Below are 25,002 nucleotides of genomic sequence, written 5' to 3' on the forward strand. Positions count from 1 at the left end.
GGGTCCATGGGAGTGCCGCTTCCCTTACAATCAAGATGATTGCCCCTTATGGCCCTGTTGGTCCATGAGTCCTTATTCAGTATATTTGGACCACCCCACCATACACACACACACACACACACACACACACACACACACACACACACACACACACACACACATGGTGGGTTCCCCTATCTGCCACCCAGGGGACGCGTTCTCTAGGGGTTACAGGGTCCCCTGAGAGACGTGCATTTATCATTCAGTCTTATGTCACAAGTATCCCTAAAACAGCAAATTCTTTATTCCTGGAATGCACACCTTCAATCTCATAGAGATGGTTTCCATTAGTGGGTTTAATCTATCATAAGAATATGCTAAGAAATTTGTTTAAAATATATATATATATATATATATATATATATATATATAAAGTCAAACCATCGAAGTCATGAACATGCAGACATATTCAAGCACTTACAGCGACAAATTGTGTGGAATTGTGAACTGTTAAACACTTGCACCACTGCTAAATACATGCATTCTCCTGTTGCTGAATTGTTGCTCACTTCTGTTCTAATTCTAATCTTTCACACCAAGTAGGCTGAGTGTACAGTCCAAAGTTTGGATATCTGCATATTCTGCAGTGCCAAATGTTTTAGCTTTCCCATTACTTGCAATATTCCAGGGATGTTAATGAAGAGGAAAACAAATTCCAAGCTTAATTTTTAATAGAAGTGAGCAATAATTCAGCAGCAGGAGAATGAATATAGGGAAAACACTCATTCTTTAGAGTGAATATTTTTATTACATTTAATGTGTGAAGAGTTCTCTCTTTATATTAAACATAAAACTTTCTAATGAGGAATATTTCTTTATCAGAGATATTCCTCATTAGAAAGCTCTGTTTCACACATTAAATGTAATAAAAATATTCACTGTAAAGAATAAGTGTTTTCCTTATATTTGCTTGAATTTTACTGCTAGCATTTGTTTGGGAAATGGATACCACCCACCACCCTTTTCTATGAATTTTTCAGTCCCTATGTCTGAAAAGTGGGGAGACTACTGATTTATTTCTTGATTAGCTTATTTTTGGCACTTAAAAAAAAAAATTCACTTGTATATTTTTTTTTGTTGGTTTAATGTTTTTATTGGCTTGTATTTAATAATTTGTTTCTAATATATCCATGTAATCACTTTTTTTCCAGTATGATCATTGCACTTCTTACAAAATCACCTGGTGCCACAGGCTCATCACAGGAATTCTAATCTTTGGTTTGTTTTTTGTTACTACACCTGTAAAACATTTCTTTAGAATATCACTCTGAATTTTTTTTTTTCATTGCATATATTTTCTTATTTGAATGTATGAGTTGTTCATTTACATTTGATAAAACTGATGAATCATGGATCTTATGTTGATGTTTAGATTTTTTTTTTACTAATTGTTTCCATATCAGAATTCATTTATAAGCAGTAACAATACTATAATTTATATAGCTACAGTATTATTACTCCTTTGAATTTACTATGAATAAGTATTTTTACTATACATGAAAATTAGTTTAGTGATATAATCTGTTGTTTAAAAGGGGGAAAAAAAGCATGACTGTGCAACTCTTACGTATATTCTCATTGTTTTGAATATTTTACATGCAAATAATTTTAAAAAATGGTCTTATATAATTTAGAGATGTGATAAAAAGAAAGATTGATTAAATGACTTTGTTGTCTTGAAGGCAAAAAATGGCCAAAACATTACATTATCTAAAGTTCATCAGTTTGGAATAGAATAAACTACTTAATTTTGATGCATATGTGTATACATCAAATGTGAAAATGTGACTCATTGCACCAAAACGTTTTTGTATGTTTAGTGCATTGCATATAAAATTTATATATTAGACATCTAACAATGTATTATATTAGTGTGTGTATGTGTGTGTGTGAGAGAAAGAGAGGGAAGGATAGAGTATATTTGTAATTAATTATTAGATGTGAATTGATTTCGGTGGTCAAAAGTATGGGGATAGGAAGTTGTCCCCCTTTCTTTTTTTTTTTTTTGTTCTATTTATAATGAAAAATATGGGTATGAGCAACAGATTGTACATTTAAAGATGATTATTTCTTTGTATTGTACACATTAGATTACTACTAAGTTGTTCAGAAAATGTAGCCTACTTAATTCACGTTTAGTGAAAAAATATGCTGGTTGTTTTAAATTTTAAAAACCAGTTTTCTTTCATTTTACTTGTTAACATCTAATGTCTTTCCGTTAAAATCAAGGGATTAATATACATTCAAAAAAAATTTTTATTTTTCTTGAAAAATAATTGAACTCTAATTGCAGCAGTTTCTTTTACAAAAATAATCCTGCTTGGCTGTTTGCTTGATGTAATTATCAAATTACCATTTAAATAAATAATTATATGATTAAAGTCATTGTGAAGAATTGTCTAATGCCTATTCATTCTTGCCATTTTACAGAAAGTGAATTAATTCATATATTATTTGCAATTTTTCAAGAACATTTGTCTTCTTTTTGATTTCACATTGCTCCATGAACAATATGAAAAATGTTAGGAATGACAATCCTTCCAGTTAATAATTATTAAATCTTATTACCAGCTACAGATCTGTACTTTTGTAACACTGAATGAATTTTTTTTGAGTTACATTCTTACAATAAAAAATTGTCACAAATAATCAAAAGCATATTCTTATTTTCCTGATTTAATTAATTCACAGAGTTGTAATTTTTTTCCATGTTCTTCATTTCAGTATCTTGGTATAAATGCAGTGTCTATTTCTAGTTTCTTTTTTTGATGTTGTATGGAAAAATATTCCTTATTCTGCAGTAACATTAAATACCTGCTTCACATTTTTCCTAAAGTATTACCACTTTTAACTATAAATTAACTTATCTGCATGATATCTGTTAAGAAGTTTTGCCCATTCACATCATGGCTTGTGCAATAAAAAAATAAACTGTCTAATGCACAAGGTTAATGTGCATTTTTATACATTCCTATTGATGAATGATTTTGTAGTACAGCTTTAATTGTAATTAAAATCAAAAGTTGATATCCTTCCTTTATTAGTATTTTTTAAAATTTTGTCTGCAAATTTCATTGTGCACACACAGACACATTTAAAAATACATAAAAGATGTCTTAATGATTTTCTTGTATAAATGATTTCTGATTTGTTTCAAATGCTCATTGGAAGTGACGTTTTCATCCTCTCTGTTAGGCCATCTGAAAATAGACTTAAGTTTAAGTCTATTTGCTAACTGGAGGAACTTCTTCTATGCCTTTCTTCAACCGATTCCCAAATTAGTTCATCTCTGGCAGGTGCAAGCAGTTCTTTTCTCTTGGAAACTTGGGTTTTTCATGAGTTTACAGTTTCCAAACTGTAAACTTAGAAAATTGACCTTAGAACCCACACTATTTTAGACAACATATGTTAGGGTTAGTTACCAAGAGATAACAGAACTTGTTTTCCAGTCTCTTCATCGGTTACTGCTTACAATTAGTGATAGTCTTTAGCCAGCTATCTCTGGATGGCTACCAGTGAAGATTGAACTGCCCACTCAGGCTCAGAAAGCTAGGTAAGGTAAAAGGCCTCACTTACTCCCTATAAAGGAATAAAAGGCATTAGCGATTTTTTTTTTTAATTAATTACAGAATGTTTTACTTTACTATACTATACCATGGCTTCTGAGGTATTGGTTTGGTTTTATTACTTTAAGTATATGTGTTAAAACCTTCATAAAGTATACCAAATATACAAAATAAGACTCGATGCATACAAAATACTAAAACACATGAATGCAGATATAAAAGAAACTGCAAATATAAATTGTGAAATAGATGTGAAAGAATTCTTGGATTACTTTACAGATTTTTGGATGGATAATACTGGCATCAAAAATAATTACACCAGAAACTTACAAAATGCTTTAAATGATATGATAACAATGAAAGAATTAAAGGACTTTGATGAAATCTTTAATTTCATCAAAGATTATTAAAATTTTTAAATAAAATATATACAAATGGACAGATATCAATAGAATGGAATACAAGTATAGTAATACCTATATTTAAAAAAGGGGATAAAAGAAAACATGCTAACTTCAGAGGTATTAGTTTATTGAATACATGCTACAAAATATATAGTAGAATACTTAATAAAAAACTAAAAATACAGTGAAAAAATATTATTAGAATGTAAAAATGGATTTAGAAAAGGATGCTGTACAATGGATGCAGCTTTCTGTTTAAAACTACTTATAGAAAAAAGAAGAGAATTTAATAATTTAGAAACTCATCTTTTGTTTATAGATTACGAAAAAGCAATTGACAAAGTAAAAAGATATACTGTTTGATATATTACAAAAAATAAATATACCTAATATTTTACTACATGCAATATTGAATATATACAAAGATAATGAAATAAAAATAAATGAAAAGTTGTCTGATAAACAGTCTATAAACCAAGGAGTAATACAGGAATGCCGTCTAATCTCCAACACTTTTCAATATTTACATTAATGAAATATTAATACAGTGGAACACCTTAAGCAATCAAGGTATAGAAATTTCCTGGAATAACAAAATAAATACACTATTATTTGCAGATGATCAGGTAATAATATCAGATAAAGAAGACAATTTACAAAGAGCAATATATAATTTAAACATTATAGTAGAACAGTTTGGAATGAAAATTTTCATAGATAAAACTAAAACAATGGCATTTTGTGGACAAACTCCAGTTAGAAGTGAAATAGTTATTAATAATAAAATAATAGAACAGATAAATACTTGCAGTTATCTTGGATGTGAAATATATAAAGGAGAAAAAGACATAAAATTAAAAACTTCAAAATTTTTACAGATTATAGGCCTGATAAATAGAACACTCAACCCAAATATAGTACAAAAAGAAACAATTTGAAAATATACACTACTTTAGCAGTGCCCACATTATATTATATGACAGTGAAATTTGGGCAATAAACAAAGAATAAAAACAAGTGAAATGAGATTTATGAGAAGAATTGCAAAATACACATTATTAGATCAAAAAAGGAACAAAGACATTTTAAAAGAACTAAAAACAAAATCAGTAGAAGAAAAACTAAACAATTATAAACAAAAATGGATAGAACATGTAAATCTAATGGCCAATACCCAATATCCTAAACAAATACTAAAATATACAGTGAAATAGATGTAAAATATAAGCCAATTGGAAAGAGAAGGCAGGTACACCTCAAAAAAGGATATTAGATGGATAATGAGACTGGAATAGACCAATATGATCTATACCTGTAATTAGTGTTATGATGATGAAAAAGTATACCATTTCTCTGACATAAATAGTTTATTCCTTTTCATATCAAATAATAAATTCATGTGAATTTTAACTTCAAAGTAACTTTTTCAGGGAACAAATAGTAAATAAAGAATACTTGATCACTGTTTTTGACAGGTTTAGCTGATACTAGACTATGAGGGTGGTCTGAAAGGCCTCGACCATAAACGGCAATACTATCGGCAAGATTTCTTTTTCTAAGTTGGTATACACCTGTCATAAGCATCCATGTGAAATTGCAGGTCATTCTATCAGGTAGTTTGTTTTATACATGGATAAAATTGAGTATTGTGCAGTTATAAAATTCTTTATAGAAGAAGGTTTAACGCCAAAAGAAATTCATTCGAAGTTCATAAAAGTTTATGGGTGCTCTTCTCCTTCATTTTCGACAATTAAGAAATGGGCTGCTGAGTTTAAACGTCACTGTACCAGCCTTGAAGATGATCCACATGAAGAACATCCAAAAAGTGTAACAACACCAGAAATCATTGATCAAGTGCACGATATGGTACTGGATGACCGGCGAGTCAAAGTGAAATTGCTGAGACTATAGGCATTTCAAAAGAACATGTAGGATATATTTTGCATTAAGAATTGCAAATGTAAAAGCTCTGCGCAAGATGGATGCCTGTTTGCTCACAGCAGATCAAAAACGCACTTGCATGAAAATCTCACAGTGCTTGGAACATTTTAACAAGAATAAAACTGAGTTTGTGCATCGATTTATTGCTATGGATGAGACTTGGATTCACCGTTACACACCATAATCCAAACAGCAGTCAAAACAGTGGACAGAAGCCAGTTGTTCAGCACCAAAGAAGACAAAGTCAGTTCCATCAGCAGGAAAGGTCATTGCATCGGTGTTTTGAGATGCTAAAGGCATTTTGTTTATTAATTATCTTGAAAAGGGTAAAACAATAACCAGGGAATGTTATTCCGATCTTTTAATCAGACTAGACAAAAAATTCGTGAGAAAAGACCCGGTTTGCAGAAGGGAAAAAAATCATCTTTCATCAGGACAATGCACCTTCCCACAAAGGTGTTTTGGCAATGGGAAAATTAAGGATATGCACTATGAATTGTTGGAACATCCACTCTATTCCCCAGATCTGGCTCCCTCTGACTTCTGTCTCTTCCCAAAATTAAAACTCTTCCTTGCTGGTCGGCGTTTTACTTTGAACCAAGAGGTGATTGTAGCTATAGAGGGGTATTTTGCAGATCTTACTGAGAACCACTATAGGGATGAGATAATGGCGCTGGAGCATCGATGGAATAAATATTAGTCTTAAGGGAGATTATTTTGAAAAATAAAAATAATTTTGAAATTATAATTCGTTTTTTCATTGTTAGGCAAAGAACTTTTCAGACCACCCTCATATGATAATCATAAAGTAGCTGCTTGCAGAATGCAAGTCTGATTACTGAGTAGAAATATTTGGACATTTGCTGTGGGATGCTGAGTGTGTAAAGTATTATATATGGCTACCACTGGGGATCAGGGACTCGTCAGTCCTTTGCATTTTACATAAATGAAGTTGATTTTCCTGCTCTGTCTTGATGAAGCATATAGTATGATCACTGTAACAAAATCAGATCTGATTTTGTTACTTTGGCACAGTATAAAATTCTAATTTTTAATGTATATTAAACTGTTGAGGATAAAAAGTGGTTCAGGTACGTAATCAGTATTTAGTCACAGTAGTAGATGAAGTAAGCATTTGCCCCATTGTGTGCAAGTTGATAATGATATGATGCAGCAGTAAGATGTAACATGCATGCACTCTGTCATTTGTCCCTTGTTGCCTCATCTGGTGATTCATGGCATCCCATTAACCCCTTTGTTGGCCTTGACATGTTTACATAGTAAATACATGGATGATTTTTTGTACAAAGTGCTCATCGAAACTAAAATAACGGTTGGATACCGTTGAATAACACGAATACAAAGCATAAATTAATTGATATATTTTTCATCCATATGGCCATTTAGATTTAAACTGTTTCAAGTCCAAATCTGCAAGATATCAGTTATTATAAAATGAAATGTGAAAATTAATATATATCGTGATTTATTTAGCTACTGTTAATTTTAAAGTGCAATTCCCATTTCACTGTCCACCTACAAACTGTATTTTAATATTTCAAGAAAATTATGACTTCCTCCACTTTTGTTTTGTGTTAGCAGTCATAACTGGTGTGTATTGTTGAAAAAATCATTAGCAAAAAAAGCAGTATTAGTGCGCATATAAAGAGGGACAGGTGAAGTTTTGTACATGTCAAAATGCATTTCATCATAAATCTCTACCACACAAAAGAGCAGTATTATGATTAGCAATTGTTTTTTTTTTTTGTGTTTAGTACAGGCTTTCAAATACAAAAAAAATTGTACTATATTGACAGCATTGTGCTGCCAAAAGTGGAGATGGCAAGTGACCCAGGAGCGATAGTAGACAGAGCATTGACTTTCTGAGTGTACATTGCTAAGATGGTGAAGATTATCTAGAAGATTGTATCTTGGAGTGGATGTTACTGATTATTCCCTTGTTTAAAGCTTCTGGACTACTACCATGCAAAAATTTGGTTACTTGATTTCTGGTGACATGGAAATCAATGATGTTGAGGCTGATAATTTCAGGCTGTGGAATGTGTATTGTGAGGGAATGTATATTGCAGAGCTTAATATATATAAAAAAAAATAGGGGAAGGGAGGTGATGCAATTGCAATAATTTACTATGGAGCTTACCTGAGAGATATCAGAATTTTTCAAAGGGCAGGAGTAAAAATGAGCCTGCCATCACTGGAAACTGTATGTGGTAGCATAAGACAATGCTTCTCAACCAGCATGCCACGATCAAGTTGAAAGTGTGCTGTGAGATATGAATTGTACAATTCATGCGTCTAATTAACTTCATGCAACTCACTAAATATGCCAAATACATGCTGCTTGCTTGCTTTTGGCTCTCTTCCTTTCATGTTGCAATGTTGGATGGATGTCAACATATGTATGTGATAATTTTAAAGTTCTGCTGTTTCTTCACCCGCAAGTTGTACCATTCTATTTATTTATTTACAAGAAGTTATATATAACATCACTGCTACCTCTTCACTGGATGAAGAAACAGGTAAGTGAGGAGGAGGTATTGATGCTGTTGTGCAAACTGAATAATAATTCAACAATAGGGACTGATGGATATCAGCACAGACTCTAAAAGAGTGTTCAGTTGAACTGGCTATTCCTTTAACCAGGTTATATAATTTGTTCTAAGAACAGGGAAGATTCCACAGGAGTGGAAAAAATGTTTTGGATTGAATCAGTTGAATGTATTCGATTGAATTATAAAATATTAGCATGGATAAGAGGATGGCACTGATATTTAATCAAAAATTGGTGTATGGGGAATGTGAGGATGCAAGATTTAAGGTAACCATAGTGTACCACAAAGGTCAGTTCTTGGTCCTTTGTTATTCATTTCTCTACATTAATGACATTGGGAAGGGTTTGACAGGGACATACAACTGTTTCTTGCTGCTGCTGATGATGATGATGATGCAAAGATAGGCAATGTAATCAGAATTGCAGCTGATATGCAGTACTTGCATAATGATTTGAATAGGCTGGAATTGTGGGCATGTGAAAATGGCTGTTAGTTTAATGTTAGAAAATCACACCGAAGTCGTACACTTTGGTGTGATTAGATATCCAGTGTCAGATTATGTTGGCAGGATTATGTTAGCAAGAACTGATTAGGCTAGGGATCTTGGACCAGTTTTAGTTGACTGGAAGTTGAAGTTCAAGGACCATATAGCAAAGACTGCAGATACAACTCAGAGGATAATTGCAATGCTGAAGCAAACTTGGACATGTAAAGATTAGGAAGTCATTTTGCCTCTTTACAAGGCTATAATAAGACCTCACTTGGATTATTGTGCACAGGTCTGGTCTGGTTTCTGTGGTGATTCTGACACAGTGGAGAGAGAGAGAGAGTGCAAAGGAGAGAGTTAAAAATGATCAGGATTATGGAATATTGATTATGAAGACAAATTGAGAATTTGTAGACTTTTGATGGATTATCATTGGATATTGTATGTGAATGAATTCAAGAACAAGTACGACAGTTTGTGCAGGCAGTATGTGGTCTCCTTTGAGTTCCTGGTTCCTGGAGGTTTCTCTTAACAATTATAATATTTCTCTGATATTTACACACAATAGACAAGTTTCTGAATGACACTGGTAAATTGTCAGGTTTACCATTTACAAAAAAAAAAAAAAAAAAAAGAAGTTTAAGGGAAGAAGTAGGCAATACCTTGATGAATATTTTAAATTCAATTTTGTGTGTTCTGATCAATCTTCCATTCCTCAACTGAAATTCTTATTTGTCTCAAATTGTCAAATGAAGCTGTGGTACCAAGTAAAACTTCGATGCTACCTGATTGCAAAACATCCATCTGACATTGATATTTATTTATATTTATTTATTTAAGAGACTGCAAATGCAGAACAAAAAAATAAATAAAAGAGTTAATTCATGACATCAGCCATAACAATAGCAAACTCAGGAAACTGAAACCAAACTCAGAAACCAGTTTTTTTAAGATCATTAAACTAGTGGTTAGAGTGAAAAAGCCATACACTTTTGGTGTGTCACTAATTTTACCAGCTGCTTAAAAATTGTGAAGACTATGTTTGGACCAAATGTAGCAAAAGAAGTATCAAAGGTACCACTTTCAAATAAAATATCAGCAGACATATTGACAATGTCATTTGATACATAAACTACACTCATTCAGAGAATAATGTAAAAATTGTTTCTGTTACATGGCAATTCTACAGATGTCAATAATTTGACTCAGCTACTTATAATTCCAGAAGAAAACTGCTTGAAAGAACATTTTATTCTGCATGAAACTTCCCAAACAGATAACTGGAGAAGAAATATTTACAGTAATCAATGAATACTTGGAAACAAAAAATATCTCATGGATAAACTGTATGTTCAGATGGAGCGGCTTCAGTGATGGAAAGAGTTAGTGGCTTGGCTTCAAAAGTTCCATCTAAAAACTAATATTCAACTGATACAGTGTTTTGTTGATAGAGAGAGGTCCTCATGACAATGTCTTTGCAAACAGATTTAATTCACATTAAATGTCGTCAAAGTGCTGAACTTCAAATCTAAGCCATTACAGTCCCATTTTTTTGCAGGAACTTAAATGAGCTTAAAGAAGAATTAAAACTTTTTTTTTAAATGACTCATTATTCACAATTTTTAAATTACTACTATTGGCTTTTTTTTTTAAAGAGATACCTAGCAAAGGTTGGTCGATATATATATATAGCTTCTATTCACTCGGCTTGTAGACATAAAAAACAATATATATATATATATACATATACATAGCTTCTATTCACTTGACTTGTAGACATAAAAAATAATTATACTGACTAGGAACACTGAGAAAGGTATGATAAAAACTAATCAAACACGACTAGTTTCGTCAGAGCACCGACTTCTTCAGGTGTGTAAATAACTACAAAAGAACTGGAAAAATAAATTAAAGTGGCTACTGACTCGAGAGTGGCAGAATTGAATTGTTGCACAATGAGAGTCAGGCAAGCTGTAGCTTAAATTATTGTTCATGTGTGATGGGTCCAGAACTATTTCTTTAGATTCTAAGATACGCCTCTCTAGTTCATCACTGCATTTATGGATAGTGGTTGTAAGGTTCCAGTCTATCTGGTGTTGGTGCTCTTCTAGATTGGAGTTGATGCTCCTCAAGACGTAGTGAGACAGACTTATCTGTTTGTCCATAATAAGGTTTACCGCAGCTGCAGATGATTTTGTAAACTCCTGGAAATTGAAGTTGGTTGTGTTTTTGTTTGGGTTGACTCAGGAAAGAACGAAGTTTTGGTAGGGTGATGAAGTATGTTCTGATGTTGAATTTCTTCATAATTTTTGCCAGTTTTGGTGATAGAGAGCTTACAAACGGCAATTGAATGTGTGTAATAGGAGTGAAGTTCTTTCCTGAGTCAACCCAAACAAAAACACAACCAACTTCAATTTCTAGTTTACAAAATCATCTGCAGCTGCAGTAAACCTTATTATGGACAAACAGATAAGTCTGTCTCACTACATCTTGAGGAGCATCAACGTGACATCTCTTACAAGAGAACCCATGCGAGCGCCAACACCAGATAGACTGGAACCTTACGACCACTATCCATAAATGCAGTGATGAACTAGAGAGGCGCATCTTAGAATCTAAAGAAATAGTTCTGGACCCATCACACATGAACAATAATTTAAGCTACAGCTTGCCTGACTCTCACTGCGCAACAATTCAATTTTGCCACTCTCGAGTCAGTAGCCACTCACGCTAGACCTGTCACACGGACAACAGTTCAAATTTGACTGTTACTATTCCCAATTTGTTTTATATGAGAAGTCCATGTTTTTTAACTTATTTTTCCAGTTCTTTTGTAGTTATTTATACACCTGAAGAAGTCGTGTTTGATTAAAGTTTTTATCATACCTTTCTCGGTGTTCCTAATCAGTATAATTATTATTTTTAAAAAAAAAAAAAAAAAGAAATATATATATGTATGTATATATATATATATATATATATATATATATATATTTCATATGCAGAAGTAGCTTCTATTACAAAACCAAACCAAAAGAGAAGACTAATAACTTATGGGGAAGGAATTAAACCAGAACAGACTCCAGTCATACGCAGCTGCTCACGCAAGATGTGAAAATGCCTGTTTGTCTAAATTGGCAACACTCAACCACCTACAGTATGCTTAGACAAAATTACACAAACACTTTTGACAAATTTCTGGCAAAAAAAAAAAAGTCATATAAGTGACCTCTTCACTGAAGTGAAAAGTGATATAGCCAAATTCCAACAAATAAAACCCAGCTTTTCAAGAAACTTGTTAATAGATTCCTCCCTTCTCCTTAACCATTCGCCTATGCAGGGTGCTGTTCTGTTGTAGGTCTTGTGTGCACTGTCAATATCAGAATAAATAATAAAAATAACAGCCAGTGCTTTCTGGCTTACTTTTAAAATGCATTACCTAAAGGCTCGCCAAATTCACTCAAGAGTGATATTGCACCCTCTGGAATAAAACAAATAGGAAATCCTACTCAGTACTCTGTAAGCCATGCTTAAAGGGTGATTAAGGTGTAGTTCTCCCTCCCCCCGCTTGAAACCAAATCATACACAACATTATAACAGGTGTTGAAAGTTTATTTTTCACTTGGTTAGAGTATAATAAAATTGGTTTAATCCTTTATCCAAGTATTGAGGTCTCTTCAGTGGGAGCCAGGCCCAAGTGGAGATACCAGTTCTTATAGTTCTTATAAGAACTGGGCGATGGACTGAGTCCTTGACTCTTTATCCCGTCATCTGAATGAAGTGAATCTGTGTGAATGGAGTGTTATCGAGCTAAGAGGCTCTAGGCTCATGGCTGGGTAACGATAGCCGAGCCTCAGTTAAAACTTCATTGGCTACAGCATTGCCATTTGTTACCCTGGAAGTCCTAAAAAGGACTTTTTTCAAATCCAGCTTTTATTCGTGGAGATACCAAGCAGAAGCATTAGCAGGTCATCTCTACCTATAGGAGTTGCCAGATGGTGTGCCACCCTTTTTTAGTGAATTACTCTGGATTTAGAGAAAGATGTTGAAAGTTTATTTTTCACTTGGTTAGAGTATAATAAAATTGGTTTAATCCTTTATCCAAGTGTGAGCAAACAAAGTTTGCGCCTGAAAGTATCTTCAGGACTGTGGTAAGGTGGCACAACACCAGGGCAACTCGTTGCAAAGATTGAGCAAGCTACCAACACTCCTATCTCAGTATCTCCTATAATGCAAAACACATCTCCCTACAGATATGTCTAATGTTATGCATTAAGGGAAAGGCCACTACCCAGAGTAGTTTCGACCTTTATTGAGGTCTCTTCAGTGGGAGCCAGGCCCAAGTGGAGATACCAGGCAGAAGCATTAGCAGGTCATCTCTACCTATAGGAGTTGCCACCTTACCCCAGTCCTGAAGATACTTTCAGGCGCAAACTTTGTTTGCTCACACTTGGATAAAGGATTAAACCAATTTTATTATACTCTAACCAAGTAAAAAATAAACTTTCAACATCTTTCTCTAAATCCAGAATAATTTATTAAAAAAGGGTGGCACACCATCTGGCAACTCCTATAGGTAGAGATGACCTGCTAATGCTTCTGCCTGGTATTCCACTTTGGCCTGGCTCCCACTGAAGAGACCTCAATAAAGGTCAAAACTAGTCTGGGTAGTGGCCTTTCCCTTAATGCATAACATTAGACATATCTGTAGGGAGATGTGTTTTGCATTATAGGAGATACTGAGATAGGAGTGTTGGTAGCTTGTTCCACCTTTGCAACGAGTTTCCCTGGTGTTGTACCACCTTACCCCAGTCCTGAAGATACTTTCAGATGCAAACTTTGTTTGCTCACACTTGGATAAAGGATTAAACCAATTTTATTATATTATAACAGGTGAGTACCGCTATTCAACTACACATTTGAATACATTCTGGGGGGGAAAAAAGTGGTTATTGCTATTTATGACGCTCAGAATGGTCAGTGAACTAACATGTTTTCAACTTTAAATAATTTTTATTGAAATGCTATCAAGTGTTGAAAAAGTCATGAACTGTTTCGGAAATAAACATAATACAGAACTGAAGAATATGTGTTCCATGGTAGGAACACATATTATATATATATACAGGGTTGTCCAAAGTAATGCATTTTTTTTTTATTTTCAAATTTTTGATAGTTATAATGATAATCAGAACACAAAAAAAAGCTGAAAATTAAAATGAAAATTTTATACATGTACTTGAAATAAAACATTTCAAGTATAAAAATAAAGTGTTACTTTTGGACCACCCTGTATATGTACATATACTTTGTAATGGGTAATAATGACTTCAAAGGCAGATTATTGGAAAATTCTGATGAAAGTTTAGCTGTTTTTTGCTGTGACAAAAAGTTATATTTCTGATAGCCTATTGCACTTGAGTATACTGAAAGATAGCTGTATGTTTTCCCTTTCAAAATGAAGACATTCTGACCTACAATAACCGAGATTTTATAATCCATAACCTCATTGGTTATTCAGCATATGGGGAATTTTAGATAATGTAAATCCTCTGTTGGATTATTTCAGAATGTCTTTAAGAGTGATTGCATGGATTTCTTTACAAGCGAAGAGATTTCAGGATTATGATAATACTGAAAAAAAAAAAAAAATATATATATATATATATATATATATATATATATATTAGGATAACCAAGCAATTTTATATGCTTGGTTATTTTAGCTCCTAATCCCAAGTATGCAAACAATTAAGTTTGCGCCTGAAACAAAGTTCAAGTCTAAAGATGGTACAACACCAGGGCAACTCATTGTAAAGGTGGCTAAAGCTTTGATCACTATTCTTAGTATTTTCCCATAATGTAAAGCACATCTCACTAGAAGATGTATACTGCAATGCATTATGGGTGGGTAGTGACCCCACCCATAATGCATTGCAGTATACATCTTCTAGTGAGATGTGCTTTACATTATGGGAAAATACTAAGAATAGTGATCAAAGCTTTAGCCACCTTTACAATGAGTTGCCCTGGTGTTGTACCATCTTTAGACTTGAACTTTGTTTCAGGCGCAAACTTAATTGTTTGCATACTTGGGATTAGGAGCTAAAATAACCAAGCATATAAAATTGCTTGGTTATCCTAATATACAATATACCCAAGTTAAAAATTTATTCCCATATATATATATATATATATATATATATATATATATACAGGGTGTTCGGGATAAATTTGACAGTTTCGTAAGGAAAAAGAAAATCTTCTTTGTATCTATTAAATTTAATGAATTGACAAAAAAACATTACAGGCAGAGTTAATTACAATACTATCAACAAGATTTACTCAAAATAACCACCATTAGCATCGATCACAGCTTCAATTCTGCTTCGGAACCTTGAACAAGCTGATGCTACAGTCTCCCTGGGAAGGGCCGCAAAAACTGTTTTAATTTTATCCATTAACTGGGCTTTTGTATTACTGGAAGTGCGATTGGTGTCTTTTTCAACTGCGCCCCATACAAAATAATCCATGGGGTTAAGGTCTGGGGAGTTTGGAGGCCAGACATTTGGACTGGTGAAGTCGTAGAAATTTTCAGACAACCATTTTTGACTTTTCCCAGAGGTGTGGCAAGGGGCCGAATCCTGCTGCCATACATACGACCTACCATTGGCTACCCTTGTTATCCAGGGCTTGACTACAGTTAGCAACTCCACGAACAAAGCCCGAATTCCAATGCCAGGGTTCTTCAACACCTGTTCCTGCAGATTTGCGAGGAATTCTGCTGTACGAACGCAATCAGATCGTCTGCTAGGGATCTTTCTTCTTGCTACATCCTCGTAGTCACCATTGCAAGTCTCTAGTTCATGCCTGATTGTTTTTACTGTATTCAGGGAGCAGTCGTAATATCCTTATTTTGATGGCGGGCACGAATCATCATGATACAAGTTATTCTCTTCCATGATTCAGGTGGGTTCCAGCTATCCATCCTTTCTGACATCTTGTATATGAATGAAGAAGGGTCCAAACTTTTAAATGAAGAGAAGTGTGTGTTAATACATGTAACTTACGGAAAAATATAATTAATTATAAATATGTCAAATTTATCCCGAACACCCTGTATATATATATATATATATATATATATATATATATATATATATATATATATATACACAGCCATCCATCGACTTACGTCGGGCTGGCTTCCGTTCCATCTGGCGGGATGTAAGTTGGAGCGGGCGTAAGTCAATACATTAAATCGACAGGGATTAGGGACATAATAAGTACCGTTACTTTAATTTTTAAGTCTTATAAAACTGTACTGTTCTGTGTGATACTGCCACTATAAAATAGGAGAATAATCACTGAAATCTTCCTCCACCGTCACATCTTCATTACCTTCCCTATGAGAAGGACCAAGCTGCGGTTCTTCTGGTGTAACCTTTTTTTTTTTTTTTTTAATTAAAATGTCCAATATGCTTTGCTTATTCAAAGGGCCGACGGAAGCGGGCGTCGCTACGAAGGGGGCGCCGCCGCCGTGGCACGGTTCATAAGTTCATTTTTAAGAAACAAAATTTTTATCATAAAAACAAAAAATTCTTAGAATGATCAATATTAAAATAAATAAGGCCCGATTCACCGAATAAAAATTTAAAAAAAAAATTATATTGCCGCCTCATTGATCAGCTGGCTGTTTGCAATTTTGTAGCGAGAGCAGATGCTTGCCTGCAGAATGTTGTGTCTACTGCAGTCTATCTAAAGTGAAACGGTGAACATGCGCAGAAACGAATGTTCGTACAAAACATTCGTTGCTAGGTAAACCAGTCATACGCATCTCAGAAGGCTACTGACAGTAGCGCAGTGCGGACTATTATTTCGTCTCTGTGTGGTGTTGTGTAATAATTTCTTGTGTGTATAAAATAGAAATGGAATCAAAAATTTAAAAAAAAGTTATCGTGCACAAAATCGTAAGCGTCATGCCGCGAAAGAAGCAGATATTAAGAAACAAACTGGGGCTCTTAATAAATTTGTTAAAATATTAAAATATTTTGATGCAGATTGTAACTCGATACATCAGAAATCAGAGTTGATGAACCATGCACATCATCCAGTTTGCATGAGAGTACTATTGCAACTATTGAACAAGATAACAAGATGCATGATTTAAGTGAAAAACAGTTAGGAGAAGATTTAGTTGCAGTTGACCATGAAACTAACACATTGTTAGTCTCTGTAAATTTAGAAGATCCAGGTGAATGGGGAAATATTGATGAAAAATTACGAGTTGTTTTACTTGAAATCGGGCCTGTTCAAAAGAAAAATATTATATATCCCAGAGATACATATGGTCGTAAATTTGGCGACACGTATTATAATAGAATAATGGACAACGGGCGGCTCGTACTAAGAACATGGCTTATTTATTCCGAAACTTTAAATTCTGTTTTTTGCTTTTGTTGCAAATTTTTCGCGCGTTCTGAATCAAGTAGTCTTGTAGAAGGTAATAACGATTGGAGAAATATAAATACAACTTTGCATAGACATGAGATTAGGTTAACTCACATGAAAAATTTCTTAAATTGGAAGGAACTTGATAAAAATTTAAAAAACAAAACTTCTATTGATTTCCAGACTCAAAGCATGTATGAAATGGAAAAGAAACATTGGACGAGTGTTTTAGAACGCTTGATTGAAATTATAAAATTCCTTGGTAGCAAAAATTTAGCTTTTCGCGGATCACCTGATAAATTATATGAAAGGAATAACCGTAATTTTTTTTTAATTAGTCGAACTGTTTGCGAAGTTTGATCCCGTTATGGAAAATCATGTTGAAAGGGCCCAACAACGAAACAATAGAGTACACTATTTGAGTAAAGACAGTCAAAACGAAATATTGGAAACTTTAAGTACTTCAGGGATACAATTTTAGTATCAATTCGAAAATCTAAATATTATTCCATAATTTTAGACTGCACACCTGATGCAAGTAAAACAGAACGAATGACCATTATTATTCGCTTTGTTTCCTGTGGCAAATGGAATTGTCAAGATCAGGGAAAACATTTTAGGTTTTTGCAGATATATCAGATTCCACAGGAAGTGGTTTATGTGCAACAATAATGGAACAACTGGAAAAATGGAACATTCCCATTGAAGACATGCGAAGTCAAGGGTATGACAATGGGGCAAATATGAAAGGGAAAAAATACGGGATCCAAAATTTGCTTTTGAACAAATATCCTCGAGCTATTTACATGCCATGTGCTGCTCATACTCTAAATTTAATCATTAACGATGCAGCCAAAGTGAATGCAGATATAATTAGTTTTAAGACCATTATTTCCAATTTTGTGAATATGAAATCAAAAACCCTAAAATTTGAATATAAAAAATTTCAAGTATATTTATGTAATTTAATTTATTTTCTGTTATTCTGTGAAGATTTTATTTTTCGAATACTTATATTACATGTTCTAATTATTTCTGAATGCTTTTCTTATTTTTTCATCTATCTTGAGTTTCTTTTATTTTCCTAAAAGATAGTTCCACTTATGAAAATTATTAAAACCTTTTTACAAGTTACTAAGAATTTACTAACTTCTTCTTCTTCTTCTTTCTAACATTGAATTTAGGCCAAATGGCCTGTTCCGGTCTCATGCCATCTCTTTCTTGGTCTTCCAATTCTTATTTTCCCACTTATTTTGTATCTGTATAATATTTTTGGTAGTCTGCTGTTGTCCATTCTATTTAAACGTTCTAGTCATTTTTGTTTATACTGTCTTATGTAGTAATTAATTGGTTTGATTTTCAGGGATTGTAAGGTTTCTTCATTTGTTTTGTGGTCCCACTTGATATATCCAGCTGTTTTTCTGAGGAACTTCATTTCTGCTGTTTGAATTCGTTTTTCATCTTTCCTTTTCATGGTCCATGTTTCACTTCCGTATAGTAGAGTTGGTTTTGACAAGGCATTATATAGTCTGATTCTAGTGTGTTTTTGTACTATGGATGGGTTAAATATATTATTTATTATGCCATTTACTTTGACAAAGTTTGATATTTTAGTGTCTATGTCTTTTTCTTCTTCGTATGATAGATCACATCCCAAGTATCTGAAATTATTTACTTATTCTAATATTTTACCATCTATCACTATTTTACTTCTTATTGGGTTTTCTCCTTTGAATGCCATTATTTTTGTTTTTTTCTTTAGATATTGTCATACTATATTGCTTTGAGATATCATTTAATGATTTTAATGATCTTTGTAAGTCATCTTCTGATGTAGCTAAAACTATTTGATCATCTTCAGAACACACGCAATTTACAGACAAAAATTACTAGTTGTGGTGGTGTTGGAAGTGGGCGGTAGATGGCGTTGATGGAGATGATTCGTAGTAGAGGTTAGGTGTAGAGAGAGTTGTAGATGTCCTCCCACGATGAGTCTTCGGACTCCTTGGAGGTATCAGGAATAATAATAATAATAATCTGCAAATAGTAGTGTATCTATCTTCATTTGCTGGGTCATTTGTATACCAAATGGGTTATGCAGTTTCCCGATTGTTATAATTTTATTTATATATATATATACTGAAAAGCAGAGGTAAGAGGGTACATCCTTGACGTACTCCTCTTGATATATCTTTCCATTCTGAGATGTGTTCTAATTTAACTGCTATTTTATGTCCTGTATATATTTATTGAATAGATTATAAAAGTTGGTTTTGTATGTTTAAATTGGTTAATATTTTAAACAATTTTTGTCTACTAATTTTGTCAAAGGCTTTTTCATAATCAATAAAGGCCACGTGTGTTTCTTTTTGAAATTCTCTTCTCTTTTCTATTAATAATTTTAAAGTAAAAATCTATGCAGGATCGGACTTTCCGGAAACCATTTTGTTCTTCTAGTAATTTGTTTTCTAAAATGCTGCTTAGTTTCTCTTTTAATATTCATATATTTTATATCCTGTATTCAGCAGGCTAATAACTTGTAAAATGCAAAAAAAGTTTAAACTTTAGTTCAAATAAATTTTAACTTTAATTAAAATTCATTTTAATTTTGTTAGCGATTCGGGCCGGTGAGAAGGCTATAATCCATGTATCATTATATTCAACGAATTTGCTTTAAATTTGAGAATTGTTTGAATATTCGGATTTTTAACGATTATTCTGCCTAGTCAACAACCCCTTGTTCGTTACATTTAGCGAAACAACGTGTGGCTGTTCTCTCAAAATTTATTTAAGAAATTTCAAAAAGGTGGCACACCTTTTGGCAACTCCTATAGGTAAAGATGACCTCGCTATTGCTTCTGCCTGGTATCTCCACGTCTGGGCGTGGCTCCCATTGAAGAGACCTCATTAAATGTCGAAACTAGTTTGAGTACTGGCCCTTCCCTTAATGCATAACATTATACATATCTGCAAGGAGATGTGTTTTGCATTATGGGAGATACTGAGATAGGAGTGATGTTAGCTTGGTCCACCTTTGCTACGAGTTTCCGGTGTTGTACTACCTGAACCCAGTCTTGAAGATACTTTCAGGTACAACCTTTGTTTGCTCACACTTGGATAAAGGATTAAACTAAATTTATTATATACAGTAGTTTCCTCCTCCCCCTTATCCACAGTCAGCCCCAGTCTGAAGATATTAAATGGAAAATTCTGGAATAAACAATTTATAATTCGGAAAATCGGTAACATTGGCAAAGTAAATATTAGATACAACATTATTTCAAAGCTAAATATTTGTAGAAACAATGAAAGCTTTGTAAGTTAACCTGAGAGATTACAAGAATATACAATCATCGGCATTCCCGAGTTGCCTTAGCTACTTAAATCAAGTAGGTAGTGCAACTCGGGGATGTTGATGATTGTATTCTCTTGACCTCTCAGGTCAACTTAAGAAACTCTCGGGTTTGAAATAATGTTGGATCTAATATCCACTTTGCCTATATAATTTTACATCGCTGAAACGAAGTTGTATGGATCTTTCTTTTAGTAATAGACAGTTCAGCTGAACCCAGAGGTAGTCTAACACCAGGGCAACTTGTTGGTGGAGAAAGCTGCACACATGCTGAGGTTGCTAAGATTCCATTCACATTTAGATAACTTTGTTACAGTATGTTGTTATAATTGTTCTATTTTATTATTGGTTATGGTTGTTAATCCCTTACTGTGCTTAATTTATAAATTAAACTTTATCATAGGTAGGTATGTATGTATAGGAAAAAAACTAGTATATATATATATATATATATATATATATATTAGGGTTACCAAGTAATTTTATAAACTAGAAGTAATTTTATAAACTAAAATTTTATAAATTTTATAAACTATAAGTAATTTTATAGCAACCAAGTTTATAAAATTTCTTGGTAACTCTAATATACATTATTCCCAAGGTAAAAAAAACTTATTTACATCTATATGTCCTCCAGAGATTCTTATTCAAATAAAAACACCTTGTAGCAACTTGTGTAGGTAAAGTTGATAAGGCTCTGTATTACTAAAACCTTGGTATTTAGGGTCTAGCTACTCACTGAGGAGACCTCAAAAAAGGTTGAAACCGGTGGGCGATGCCGTGAGGCTCTGCTTGGGGATAGGTTTTTGCCTGTCTCTGATTGGGGCCACTGTTGAGATTATGACTCTGCTTGGTGGTGGGGTGAGCCTGCCTGCCTGCCACTGGGTGGAGCCAATACTGAGTTCTTCTCGGTGACGGGGTGAGCCTGTCATTGAGTAGAACAACGCAGAGTTGGGCGATCTTTCGGGATCGTCTTATTTTTAGAGCCCGTTTCACTTTTACATTCAAAAAAGGTTGACACCGGTCTGGGCAGTGACCCCCACCCATAATGTATTGCAGTAGACATCTCTTAGTGAGATGTGCTTTACATTATGGAAAATACTAAGAATAGTAATCAGAGCTTTACTCACCTTTACAATGAGTTGCCCTGGTGTTGCACTACCTTTAGTCTTGAACTACGTTCAGGCACAAACCTAACATTCAAAAAAGGTTGAAACCGTCTGGGTAGTGACCCCACCCATAATGTATTGCAGTATACATCTCTTATTGAGATGTATAATGCAATACATGCTTTATTTAAGCAAACTAAACTGTTGGCTTACTTGGGATTAGGAGTTAAATAACCAAGTTTATAAAATCACTTGGTAACCCTAATATACATTATTCCGAAGGTAAAAAAAAAAAACTTATTTACATATATATATAGGGTTCAGTACATACCACGGGGTGTCTTGAAACGTATCCCCCAAGGATAAGGGGGGGGATACTGTATATAAATATATTCTATGGAAACAAGGAGTTTCCCTGCATTGTTGAATTACTTAACAGATTTCATAAGAAGTGCAGTGATCAGCTCAATACTTTCAGATGATCGTTGTACTTCAAGATAACATCTTATCTTTGGACTTGAAGAGTAATTATCAGATAGTGATTGGTTATGTTTTGGCATGACTCTGAAATAATCGATATAATGAACTGCATATTTGATAAGAAGGTGTCTGTTCTGAATCCCCTCTATCTATTTAGCACTCCAAATATAACCTGACTATTAGGCGGCCAAGGTATCGTACAGTACTTACACATTGTTTTGCTTCTGCCTTTCCGACATTTTCCTATATTTGTCCTTAGATAAGAAAGGGCTTATCTAAGGACAAATACACGGGTTGTTTCATCATTCTGAGAGCCGTCTGTTGACATAACATTTTGTGTGTGTGTGTGTGTGTGTGTGTGTGCGCGCGCGCGCGTGTGTGTGTGTGTGTGTGTGTGCGTGTGCTCATCTCTAACACTTGCTGGACTCCTTACCTGCCGCTATCACCAAAGAAGGATTATCTACCTTGGCAACGAGATATTCAGACACCTCTTCACATCCAAAAGGAAAGCCAAATACCAACCAAGCAACTGCCAAATTTGTATCAGCAAAAAATATCACCAATGCCTCCTGTGTAGCAGAAACTATATAGATGTACCTCATGGGTTCAGACTGCTATGGAAAAGCATTGACATCGACCACTATCACTTTAGTGCAGCTCCAACAGCACTTGTACTAATAAAAGTAATAGAATCAGATGGGCCCACCTGAAATCTCTTGTCAATTTCTCAGAGAAATCTTAACAAAATATGGTTCTGTAACTGGAAAAATATGCAAGTTGTCAACAGCCACTACAAAGCCTGAATTTGCACACACGAGAATTTTCGGAAGACAAGCACTGATGAACTTCTCGAACAATGACGCAATAAAAAAATTAACAAAGGTCATCAATACCGACATAAACATATAGCATAAATCTTCTACTTATCCGTCTCATCAGAATGCTTTCATTTGCATGAAGAGGGTCATGTTAGAACTGCCCCTATATTTGCAATGACGTAGGAGCATATATCCCAACTTAGAGAACAGTCACCAGAAACAAATATGTAGCCAAGACAACCATAATCATGAGTAAGATCAAAGCTTGAAAAAAATTAGCTAAAAATGGTAGCCTCACAACCAGTAACATCCAAACCTCTACAAGAGAAGTTCACTCATGAATATCAGTTAACTGAAGAAAATGCAGCTATCCCTCTTTCAATGAAATTATACAACAAATCACAAACTGTACACCACATGCCAGCAGGACCCCCTACAAACAAGGATGAACATGAGCAAAATGAAAAATTCATGGAATAAATCATCACATGCATTACAGGTTCTGCTAATTGAGAGCTGCAGCCACACCAAAATAACACTCATTGCTGATACAATACTTAGTTACATTAAGGAAGGAAATATGGAAACTGCAAAAAAGAATTAAGAGTAAAAAACATTTGGTCATGATTACCTGGAAGATGAGAAAGCTGAGAGAGTGAGCTCCCTCCCATTGGGGGCCTGCTAACCACCAAGCAGTTATCTTTCATATAGAAAGTACAAAGTTCTTTACTAAAATAAAGAGCCAAAAGGCTTCACTTCGGCGATGCAAAATTATATAAATTAAGTGGATATTAAATCCAACATAATTTCAAAGCCGAATACAGCAACTATAAAATTTTAGTGCGAAAGTTGACCAGAGAGATTGTGGTAATACACTCGCCGCTATATTACGAGTTGCCCAAGCCGAACCTAATAGGAAACACGAACGCTCAAAGGGCCCGTATATTCGCCTCCTATTGGTCCATTTTGATAAGGTTTCACTGGTCTGACAGCTGTTTCAAACTCATTAGTTTTTGTCAGAGACCAGACAGAAACCTAAGAGAGCAAAAAGAACAAAGTTCATGTCATAAACTAGCAATAACCCTCACATACACAACAAAAATACCTGAACTCATTTCACAGCTCCAGGAGTTACACTAAAAATTAAATTGCAAAAAATAACAGCAGAGGTCAACAGGTGCAAATGCATATGATATTTAATTAGTGGACTGGAAATACAAGACCAATATTTAACTCCTTACCGGCCATTTTGGGTCATATACTCATCCTCATACGCTTCGTATCCATCATATATTTCAATGTAATATCAATTATTTTACAATTTTAATATGCACTTCGCATCCATGATAACCTGAATGCTGCACCTGCTTAATCAATACATTGCAGGGAATGATCAACAACTATGAAATGACTACATATTTTCGCATCAAACCTAGAAAAGTGATCCTACACATGGAGGTTGGCTACAATAATGGGTTATCTGCCTCACCACCAGCCGTGACATGACATACACTGCTTAGAAAGAAAACAGGCACTGTAGTGCGAGGAACAAACAGCCATGAGTCCCATCTTAATAAGATGTAGTACCTCCTTTTGCTGCAGTGACTGCAACAATTCTATGAGGCTACTTTCCAGAAGCGTTCGATAGCGATCAGTGGGAATTACAGACCATTTTTCCTACAGGCATGTAATGAGATCCTGGGGTACTGCATGGGACGAACGTCTCTTGACCTCACCTGATGCTCCTTTTCATTCCACAGATTTTCAATAGGGTTGAGATCA

General features: G+C 34.1%; 1 protein-coding gene across 1 annotated transcript in view; it reads left to right on the forward strand.

Annotated features, from left to right (window-relative positions):
- Window positions 1-3,074, forward strand: part of cnir (cornichon-like protein) — a 68,354-nt gene extending 65,280 nt beyond the window's left edge. The window contains exon 5 of the mRNA XM_090398666.1: window positions 1,191-3,074. Within this exon, the coding sequence (XP_090254792.1) occupies window positions 1,191-1,251 (61 nt within the window). The 3' untranslated portion in view covers window positions 1,252-3,074. The remainder of the gene's footprint in view (window positions 1-1,190) is intronic.
- The last annotated feature ends 21,928 nt before the right edge of the window (window positions 3,075-25,002 follow it).

The sequence above is a fragment of the Typopeltis vanoorti genome, chromosome 10 (genome assembly GCF_054136105.1).
Source record: "Typopeltis vanoorti isolate ZY-2024b chromosome 10, IOZ_Tvanoo_1.0, whole genome shotgun sequence".
Taxonomy (NCBI): domain Eukaryota; kingdom Metazoa; phylum Arthropoda; class Arachnida; order Uropygi; family Thelyphonidae; genus Typopeltis; species Typopeltis vanoorti.